Below are 11767 nucleotides of genomic sequence, written 5' to 3' on the forward strand. Positions count from 1 at the left end.
TTTAAAAATTTATATATTGTATTTAAATAAGATCTCACTCTAAGAGCTATCTAAACTTAAGGTGTTTTCATTGGAAGTTTTCATGAGCCTCATGCTATCCTTTCTAGGAGATATAACTTTGTTTCATTGGTAGTCCCTGAATAGAAGGAGCCAGTCCAGCAGCAAGCACATCTGGCAGAATGATTAGCCAAATAATGGTGCACAAGAGTGTAAAAGAGCAGCTGTAATAACAGATTGTTATGCTTCTTCATTGACTGAATAAGAGAGTTAATTAAATAGAGTTTATGTCATATTTCCCTCTTACAAAAATAATAAAAAGACAAATTTGAAGTTGTTAAATCAAAACTAAAGGAAGTTCAACGTAGAAGGTAAGTTATTAAAGTCCTAAATTCCTTAAACTAAAACAAGTTGTTTTGTTCACGGTTCTTTGCTCACTGTTAATAGATATAATATGTTAGTGCTGGGCTTCTAAGTGAACAATATTAGTTCCCAATTTTAATGAATAGGTTAATGAAATGTTTACCAGTTATTTTCTATGCTGAATTGTTTCCTATTGGGCATCCCTGGATGAGATCACTCAGCATATCATCAAAGTTATGTATTCTCACTTCTTTCCCCTGTCTCCTGCTGGTCTGCAGTCTGATAACATTAGGTGTACGTATAGAATGCACCTGAGCTAATAAGCTTTTTAGTGCTTGGAGCACCTATCATTCCTGGATTAAAAGATTTAATCCTTTCGATGATGGTCCTATGAGAGGGAAGTTGTTTTGTTCTATAACTTGGTTTGAACTTGACAAATTTTAATCTGTCTTTGGTAAATCTAAGCCTTGGGTTATTTTCCTGACTCATTGGATATTATTTAGTTTTTAAAGCAACACCAACCCAGGGAAAAGAGAAAGGACAGGTTAGTTAGTTATTGGTGCTTTTTTTTTTTCACTCTCCTGCCTGTTTCCAGCCCTGAAATCTGAAAGAGAGAGAAAAAAAAGTCAGACCACACATTGTTTGATTCCCAAGGGATGTAGATTTTGGATCTTTTGCTGTATTTGGATAGGAACATCAAAAACATTTATGTGTTTTGGGAAACTGTTTTGATTTCTCTTATTTTAAAAGGGCAGTGCTCATATTTCTGAGTCATTAGTGAAACAAAGTATTTCGTTCAGTGGAAAAGAAAATGAGTGTTCCCCAAGGATAAAATCCTTAAAGATGCTTGTCATTATGTTAGTTAAATAGGTCTCTAGATGTATGTCTTATATAAATTTCAAAGCAATTGTATTCCCTTTGTAATTACCTTTGCAGTTTTATATTCTTTATTAAAAGATACTTAAAATTATTATATTGGATTGTGAGTGGAAATGATGACATAATGCATCTTTTCATAAACAATTAAAATTTTTATACTTTCTCATTTCTAGATTACCTCACTTGTGACCCTTCAGCTGTTAACTTTGGTTGGCCATGATGACCAGCTTGATGGACCAAAATACAAATGCACTGTGTCTTTAGACTTCGTCAGAGCTATTGCAAGGTCAGCCAAAAATAGATTTTAATGTAGTGATCTATAAGTTATATAAGTTGTGTAATAAACTTAAAAGTAATAGTATTTGTTACCTAAAAGAGAAAGAGTCATTTGACTCCCAGGAATAAAAAAGAACCCCTCAAGTGGAAGTTCATGTCTCTTTTGGAAATGTCCTCAGAACTCATAGAACATCCTTTTTTTCTTTTACTCTTCTCAGTGTGGGTGAATCTTTATTCATTATCCTTTAACCATTGGAAGTTTAGAGTGTATTTGAGTTTTGAAAATAGCTAAAAGCTAAGCCATTCAGAACCTAGTCTAATGAACAAAGTGAGCAATCAATATGGATAATACTGGTTTAATTGAAAATGAAATATGATTCTAAAATAATTTTCTTATGTGTAGTTTGCAGATTAGTGCAGAAAGTGTAGGAATATTTAACCGAAGTCAGCATTACTGAAATGTTGTAGGTCATGGTTTTTTAAAAAAGATTACGTCCTCCCACCCTTGGGTTATAAGTGCTGTTACATTTTTTTTTTTAATTGTACTCACTTTAAAAATCACTCTTTCTCCAAATTTGTGGTGCTTCATATAAGATGATTCTACCACTGACCTCAGTAGAGCATACATCTTTTATCACTTGTTAAATTCACTCACACCAGTGTTACAGGTGTACAAAATGACCAACTCGAGTAGGGATGTGTAGTTTGTGGAATCACACACACACACACCCCAATCCATATTGTTTTTTGGTATACTTTACATATCCAGTCTTTTTTTTTTTTTTTAATAGCATTGTACTTAAAAAAGCATAAAAATATCCTTCTTGCTCAACTCCCTTTTCATTTTTTCACCATTTTTATATATCTTACAACTTAATTTATTATTTAGATTTCAAAGTAGTTCAAATTGAAATTCATTGTATAGGAATAGATTAGCTTAGATTTGCATAATTTTAAGCTTCATTAATCAATATTTATCAGGCATATATCTGCCCATAAAATTGTACTCTTTATGAAAATATGATGGGATTTCTAGTTTAGGGTCTTCTGACCAGAAGAGAGGAATATACCATAAAAAATAAACATATAAATAAGAATAAAACTATCTAACACAAATAAGTGCTTTAAGGTTTGAAAGCATCATCTTATTGGATCCTCGCAAATTATCTGTGATAGATATTGTTGCTCCCATTTTTACAGATGAATAAAGGTTCTATTTTATCCAGCTTCACATAGTTCATAAGTGTCAGAGATAACATTTGAACCTAGGTTTTCTGACTGTTGATTTAATACTGTCCATTTTGCCATCCTGCCTAAATATAGATACTTGTCACCAATAGAAATCAGACCCTTTTTACTAAATCTTTATTGTTAAGGAACACGTTCTATATTACCTTCTGTATCATCTTCTGTAAACTTCTTAAATTTCATTGAAATGCAAATATTACCATTAAATAAGTAAAGTAAAATTTCTTTTTAACTGTTTTCTCCAACTATCTTAGAAGTAGTTTCTCACTTATTTGACCAGAGAAAGTAATAATCTTTGAGAAACAAGTTATTCTTCATTTAAGCATTTTACATCAGTGGAAGAGTTGGGATAAAAAATACTCATAGTGTTACAGAAAAATTAAGCATCAGAATTGTAATGGATCTTAGATATTATCTCATTCTTTTCCCCTTCATTGTCATAGAAGCTAAGTTGACCGAAGTCATAGAGCCATTAACTTATGTATTTCTAATTTCTAATATCCTGGGTTCTTCACAATCTAGCAGTTTTTCCATTATACATATTGCCTGACAGAGCTGGAAATTTTTCTTAGTGTATTTTCTATGACTCATACATTGTTTGGAGTACAGTAGAACTTTTTAGAAAGTCCTTTTAAAAAATTGTGTTCAAAAATTGTGTGAATTCCTAAATTCTGCTCACCTCCTAACTCCCAAAAGGAGCATATTTTCATGAAATGAATTTTTGCTTTAAATCTTCTTTGCAAATGTTTTTTAATGGGTTCAGAATTTTTGATAGCATTTGTTCTGATCACAGAGACTTATTATTGAAACAGAAAAAACAAAAGCAGCACTTGCACCAACCAGGCCTTCAGGTCCAAGCAAGGAGTAGACACTTTTTGGACTTTATCAATGAAGGTGTGATTTGGTAGTCATTAAAGTTGTCCTCTTTGTATTTGCTTTCATTAAGGATTCTTTTATTTAAACAGTTTTCAAAATTTTTCATAATTAATTAGTGCTCTGGAAAAATGCTTTCTTTTTTTTTCCCCTTTAAGGGGGGACGTTACATTGCAGGAAAACTTTAAAATTTTTATATAAACTTACCTAGGAAAACAGAATAGAAATTATTTAATAACATTAGATTTCCTCTATGTAATTGTGGTCATTACATAAAAGAAAAACAAAATGTCAGAGTCTCACTTGACAATTAACCGCATATATCCATTATAGGTGCAACTATAAATTAACCACCAGAATGTTTAACCAGAATATACTGCTCATGAATGAATGAAATTAAGATGTACTAAAGCATTCTTAAAACCCAATTGTCCTTTCAGACACATATGTGGGAATAAGTAATAGAATCATTTGATTCAGTATTCTTGGCACAATTATAAAGTTTCAGGTTATCAAATGAATCATATTTTAAAAGTTCTACAAAACGCATATAGAGGGAGAAAGAAATAAAACAAGAGTCCTTAGAAGAAGACATTACTTTAAAAAGGAAAAAGACACAAAGAAGATTGGGATATACAGAAAAAATACTAGATAAATATACCCAAACTGCACACTCAGCTCATCTTAAGGTCATTTATATTGTTTTTTTAAATGGCACTAGGCAAATCACCATTAGAAGTGTTTGCCTTTTTTCTTTATCATACTCATGTCCTGTTTCTTTTATGATGTTTGCTTTAAAAAAGAAATCAATCATCAAAAAAAAAAAAAAATCAATATGCATTGCGTTCTTCAAGGAAGAAACAGTTGTGCTTACTGAACTTGATAGATGTGAAAAGCCAAGAAGAGTTAGAGAAAGTACTTGCAAAGCACATTTTCTCCTTTACGAATCAAAACTTTGTCCAAGAATAAATTGATCTAAGGCTTGTTAATCCAGCATTCTTATAATAGTAGAGTTGTTATAGCCTGCTATGAATTTGACTGCCTTATATCATCCTTGATGCTGCCAATATAGCATATTATTAAATTTTCCTATAGCTGCCAATACCCTGGAAGGTGATCTGCTGGGATCAGTTGGCAGATAGCCTACAATAGAGGATATTAAGAGTTTCAGTTATCTTGACAAATGTGTGTTTCTTAAGGGAATGGATTTGGCTATTCATTCTCAGCTAACATTCATTCTGGATCAACATCCAAACATTTCCTTAAAATTTAAATTGTTTTTTTTTTTTTTAACCAATAATTAATATATTAAAACTGGTTAGCCTTCTTGTTTTTTTAATCATTTGAAGCTAGTTTTACTCTACATGTATTTAAAAGCACACATTCAATAAACCTTAAAATTAAATTCACTTTACTTAGTTCTTGAAATTGGAAGTTGTTTTTTTAGTTTGGGCCATAGGAATGTGGTAATATGAATTCTTTCTCTGTTTATAGTAGGAAAAAACAAAACAAAACACCTGCCATGTTCTGAATACCTCATGAAAAAAAAAAAAAACCCTTTCTTCTTCTAACAAAAAGGGCATTTCAGTTATTACTCAAATCTTTTCTATCATATGTGCCTCTTCTCTCTAAATTTTGTAGGTTCTAGAAAAAACCTAGGTTTTCTAGATTAAAGAGAAGAAAAAATATATTAAAAGGCTAATAGAGGTAGGGGAGTAGAGATGGGAATTGTAGAGTTGTATAGTCAAATGTTTCATTTCCCACTAAAATATTTTATCTCTTCATTTTTTTTAAACAACTCTGTTTTTTGTGTCAGTTACATAAGAATTTTTTTTGGTCATGATTCTTCTGTTTGGTAAGGTTAGCATTCCATAGAGTGGTAAGTTAAGGTACTTGGGCTTTTCCTTGTCCTCCATTAGATACCACTGTCATCCTGGGGCATCATTTAAGCTGTTGATAAATAGTTTTTCACAAATAGTTTCCATTATTGCCTATTTTAAGAATTTTAAAATATCTTTTGTGTTAATAATGTGCCAGAAACTTTTTTTATAAATTACAAAATGATAGCCAGAAACATTCAGTGATGATGGTTTAATAAATAAAGAGATGCAATTAACAAATCTTTAACATTCCACTCTCATATAGATGATTATTTTTGCAGCATTCAGTGTTAAGCTTTTCATCTTATACTTATTGCTAGATCATTATATCTAATTATTTTGATCATTTATTCAAATAATAAAACTCTAAGTCTGAATATTTGTAGTGAAGAATGAGTTTAGAGAAAAGAAAATAATTATATGTCTCTCCCCACTGTTATTTTATTCTGCCTGCCATCAAAGTACAAAAATACACATTCATATCATCTATCTGTTGAATCTCATTCTTGGATTTTACAGATTTAGCTACAATGCATACACAGGTCAACTAGTGTTAAAAGACTGAAAGAATGAGCACTATAAATGAGGACAGATGAGCTATGCAGTATGTAATGCTTAAACAGGTGGTTTGGATGATAAACAATATTCAGCAGCACAAAAGATTTAAATACTTTTGCATCTCTAATTACTTTATCCTGTTTATTAGACAAAAAACAAGTAGCTGGCAGATTAAATTTCAACTTTCTATGGCATAATTGAAATAGAGTTAGGACACAATTAGAACTAACTTTATTTCTTTAAAATACCCCCAAAAAACTTAATGCCTGGCAAAAACTTTATTCGGATATTGTTTTGCTAATAACATTTCAAAGAATTGGCATCAAGCTTATCAGTATTATGTGCAGTGTCATAGCACCAGGGGATTGTGAAGCATTCATTATGAATATTCCAACACACTCTTTCCCTAAACACACATTTCTCTGAGCAATCCAGGAGTGGTGATACTAACAGGTTCTGTGTTTTTGTTTATAGGACGGTGAACTTCGACATAATAAAATACTTGTATGATTTCTTGTGAAAACAAGCTTCCCAGCTTCACATATGGACACTGTGACAGTGACTAAGCCAAGCTGTGTTCATCCATCACTTAGCTGGCCAGGGAGAGGAGTGTTTTGGCTCTATTGGATTTGTCCAAACAGGTGCTGGCCCAGCATGGCATCCGATGAAAATACTCTGATTGGTCTGGGTGGATCTGAGCAGAGGACTATTTACCAGAGACCCTGGAGTATTTGGAAGCAATGTGTTAATTATAAACAGCAGGGTTTGAGCACAATCTGTTCTATTCTTAATGATGTTATCTTAACACTGAAATTGCCTGAAACCCATTTACTTAGGACTGCATTTTGCTCTGTGAACTATCCCCTGCGCTTTGAACGTGCCAGCAGCCCTTGTTTGTATGCCCAGTTTTTTCACTTCCCCTCTGCAGGAGTCTTTGCAATTGCCTGCCAAAGCAGCTTTTTCCTAAGGCCACCATTTTAAGAGACTGAAATTGTGAAATGTAATAAATATCAGGTTATATCTAAATCCAAATGGTTATGTATGTTTATCTGTGTAGATCGTAATTTTCTCAGAACAGAAGGTAGTTTTGATCATACATAGATCAACTTTGTATCTCTGACCAGCTGTAATAACTGCAACCTGGAAAATACTTGTGTGATACTTATCTGGACACCCACTTGCAATTAACTGTCCAAACTAAGGCTTTATTAATGTGATTAACTTTTGTTTTTAACCATTAGCTTTTAAAATTTTTACACTGAAAACTGCCTGTTAACTGTAGACCTTGATTCTAATTTTCTTGTCTAAACTTGGTCTTTTAAAGGCACTTCCAGGTTAACATTTGAATATTTGAAAATTGTTTTAAGCTCATTTAGAATGCTTGATAAAAGAGTCTAGTTTAAATTTTAGTACAAATGGAATTTTCGTACTATTTTTGAAGAAAAATTCACATTCTGCACTCTGAGGTAAGAAATCTTTGTTTACAATAATTACCTGTCACATAGGAACTATAACTTACTAACACAAAGTACAGATTAAATGAGTATTTATTTACTTGATGCATACCCTGTATTTAGCAGGTAAGGAGAAAGAAGAGAAAAATAAAGTATACCTTTTCTTTGTAGAAGAGAACGAGAAAAGAAATTACTGTCCAAAAAGATCAGTATTCATGGTGAGTGTGGCCTATAATGGCCTCATTCTAACCATTACTAGGGGGTACACTATTCATGTTAAGGCAGGACCAGTGATATACACATGGAGAAGATTGGGAGATTTCCACACCAGAATTCCCAGGCTTCCAGAAAAATGAAGTCATTTTGGTTCAGCCACTTCAAGTAAGGCTAACACCAAGTGGTGTAGCTTCTTAGTCCTAAATACTCTGATTTAATATATTTTCAAAAAGTTTTTTGCTAATCTGGTTATGGATAGATTGGTGCTAATACAGAGGAGGTGGAAATAGTAACCAAAAACAAGAAAGAGAACTGAAGCATATTTTTTTAGTGTGTGACTCCTTTTCCCATCCCCAACATATAGTCTATCCTCAGAATGGGTGCCCATAGTTTTATTATATTTTTGCTTATTTTGTTAAATATTTCTTGATTATATTTTAATGTAGTTTAGATCATAATTAGAAATGTTGTGAGCCACATATTGGATACCTGTGATCTAGGTCATCATCTCTTCCTCTGTTTATCCAATTATATATGTCTTGAATCTCCTTTCTGGGTCTTAACAATTTATGAATCTTGTGATTGAAGGCTAATCTTATAGTATTTAAGGTGTTACCCTTTGTGGGATATTTGCATTTCCATATGGAAAGCCTGTAGATAACCAACAATAAGACTTCCTACTTCTGGGATTTTAGACACCCACGCCAAGTCAGTAATATTTCTTTTAAGGAATGGGTCTTTGTAATACAATAGAAAGAGTTCTGATTCTGGAGTTAGAGAATTTGAGTTCAAGTCCCACTCTATTATTATCTGTATAACCATGGAAATAATCTCTGTGCCTTACTATCGGGTCAATTTTTACATAAATATACATTATTTAGAAGATACCATGTTGTTTTGCTTTAGTTCCTTCAGCTTTTTGTTGAATTCTTTAGTTTCCTTTTTGTTTATCTTGACATTAAAATCATCTGCCACTGTTGTGTTACTGCTTATGTCTTGTAATTTAATTACATGCAAAGGAATTTACATACAAGTTTAATATTGATGTTGATTTACTTATGGTTTTGGCAGAGCAGTTTTCCTGTTTATCTCTTTTTATGTGGTAAATTTTGTTTTGGCTTTGTCTGATAGCTTTGTAGCCCCTGCTTTTTATCATTTATCTGATTCTCTTTTATCCCATCTTTATTCTGTGAATGCTATGTGTTTTAGATATGTTTCTCTTAAGCAAGAGATTGTAGAATTTGGTTTTTTTTGTTTTGTTTTGTTTTGTTTTTTTATCCCATCTAGCCCTCTTTTTTGTTTTGTTAGATTGTTTAATCCATTCACACTTAACTTGAAGAGTTAGGCTCACATTTTCCCTTTGTCAACCTGGGCAAATCACTGGATCTTTCTGGGCTTTGGTTTTCTCATCTGTAAAGTGAACAGCTTCTATTGAAGGTCCTTTTCAATGCCAAATTTTTTCTCAGGGTGGAGAATGACATAAAATCATACTTAAAATATGACCTGAATTCATCAAACATTTATTAAACACCTACTATTGTCTGGCATTGTGCTAGACTTTGGAGAACTCAAAGACAAAGTAATAATATTTGACTCCCAAGAACTTTACTTAAAAGGACATCTGATTGTGTATCTAAGTGGTAAAGAAAATAGGTCTGCAATATTGCTAACTTTTTTCCTTTAATTTTTAGTAATTTTTTTATTTTCAAAATATATACAAATATCGTTTTCAATATTCACCCTTGCAAAAACCTTGTGTTCCAAATTTTTCTCCATCCCTCTCTCCCACCCCCCTCCCCTAGAGAGCAAGTAATCCAATATGAGTTAAATATGTGCATTTCTTCTAAACACATTTCCACATTTATCCTGCTGCTCAAGAAAAATCAGGTCAAAGGCGGGGAAAATGGGGGAAAAAAAAGAGAAAAGCAAGAAAACAACAAAAAAAGATGAAAATACTTTATTGTGAACCACATTCAATCCCCACAGTTTTATGGGCATAAACTTTGGGTGAAAGCAAATCTGGCACATTCCTTATTCTAACCAAGGAAAGAAGAGGAGAGGAGTAAATGGCTTTTAGTGACAATATCAACTATAAACCCAGAATTTTCTAAAGTATATAGCATACCCATATGGTATGGATATAATTCAAGCAGCAGTGGATGTAATTCAAAAATAGACCTAATTATGTAAATTAGAGAATTGTTATAGTGTTACCTGAAAGCTCCCTCATCTAACTTTTTTTTTCATATCTTAGATCATTTGAAATAATTAAACTAGAGGTTGGTACTCAGCTACCTCCTAGCTTTTGAATGCTTCATCTACCCCTGAATATGACTGCCTATCTTATGAGCATAAAATTAGCTAATTTTGTATGTAATTTTAATCTGCTGACACAATTTTCTTTGGAAACGCTTAGTAGAGCTCAGACATCTTTCATATTGAGATATCAAATTTTCAATCAAATTTCCAGTTAAATACATTGAATATATACTTGATGTTCACTTTCCAGCAGTGACATTCAGAAGCACAGTACGAGGAAGGAATAATTCAGTAAAGCAAAGAAAATCATCATCAGTGCATTCATTCCTTTAACCTGAAAGCTCTCCTACCGCAATGTTCCCGTGCATGTTGATGCACAATAATGATGGGGAAGTTAGGAAGGCATTCAACTCTCAGTAAACATCAGGTACAACAACTGCCATCAACCATCAAGGTCTTGGGGAAACTTCACTGCCTCAGATTATCACTGTTACAGATGATCTGTAATTCTCACTACCTTCACTGGTCTTTAAAGGAATTTAGGAGCCAATTTGACAATCTTAGCTTGATAGACGTTAAGTATTATCTATTATCATTACCTTTTGACCCTCACTAAAAGTGCAAATAATTGCATGTTCTTATAAAAAAAAGTTCTCTCCACTAAAAATACATTACCATTTTGAACTTTAAGAAGTATTGCTGATTCTGACTTCAAGTTTAATAGAAAAATTGTGACATTGGTTCTTTAAAGGTAGATATTCTGTGCTAAAATTTATTTGGGTGGTTCTATCACGGAAAGGGTTTTCATAAGTATAGAGCAAATGGAATCCTTAAGTAAAAAACAGAAAAGGAAAATCTAAGACCAGTGTTAAAATATAGCTTGGAGAAGATGCGTATCCCTTCTTCAATAAATCATGTGGTTGCAAAGGTATAAGTTGGGTAGGGCAACCAAAGCATTTCCTCAGGTACTAAAATTTAGAGAGTGCTAGAATCTTGAATTATTATTTTAAAGATAATTCACTTTTTAATTTGTCATATTTAATTTGTCATTTGACAGCACTTTTACTCTTTCAATAATATAGAAGCAATTGATCTTAGCACCTAGATAACACTAATAATTGGGTAAAATGGAAAGCTACCAAATCCATGTTTCCTTCCAACTTGACAACTAGACCATAGATAAACTTTTTCCTGAATTTACTCAACAGATAACACAACTCCCCATACACTGCACATATCTCATGTCCAACAGTAGTATGCTATCCCTGCCTTCATGTAAAGATCTGATCCTCAAACGCAAATGAATTTGTCTTATTTCTTGTATTCTCACATTTTGAGTATAGTTGATTTGAGTTTACAATTTATGCCTCTTTCCTTGAGTACCAAAACTCTGCACTATGAATGCCTTTTTATATATTTTAGGCATAAAGAAATTAGTCTGGATCTTCCAGCAAAGGTTACATTGTGAAAGATTACAACCAAGCCCAATCTCCTTTTGAGTAGGAGTTCTTTAACCTTTTTTGTGTCCTTCTGGTGAAGCAAGACAATAATTTTGAACTCATAAAATGAAATGTATAAGGCCATAGAAGAAATCAATTATATTGAAATACAGTTATCAAAATAGAATAACTTCAGTGACCTCATAAAAGCAAAAATATTAAAAGTAGAAATATTAAACATTCTTTACAGACTTCAGTGTTATAAAAATAATAATCAAAGGATGCTTGAAGAAAGATTCCAGACTCACAGAGAGACAGAATAATA

At 32.4% G+C, this 11767-nt stretch overlaps 1 protein-coding gene across 1 annotated transcript in view; it reads left to right on the forward strand.

The window, feature by feature from the left end:
- The window catches only part of ORC5 (origin recognition complex subunit 5), a 95886-nt gene extending 87157 nt beyond the window's left edge, over positions 1–8729 (forward strand). The window contains exons 13-14 of the mRNA XM_052000352.1: positions 1413–1525; positions 6549–8729. Coding sequence (XP_051856312.1) covers positions 1413–1525; positions 6549–6594 — 159 coding nt within the window. The 3' untranslated portion in view covers positions 6595–8729. The remainder of the gene's footprint in view (positions 1–1412; positions 1526–6548) is intronic.
- Positions 8730–11767: the final 3038 nt, after the last annotated feature.

The sequence above is a fragment of the Antechinus flavipes genome, chromosome 5 (genome assembly GCF_016432865.1).
Source record: "Antechinus flavipes isolate AdamAnt ecotype Samford, QLD, Australia chromosome 5, AdamAnt_v2, whole genome shotgun sequence".
In the NCBI taxonomy this organism is placed as follows: domain Eukaryota; kingdom Metazoa; phylum Chordata; class Mammalia; order Dasyuromorphia; family Dasyuridae; genus Antechinus; species Antechinus flavipes.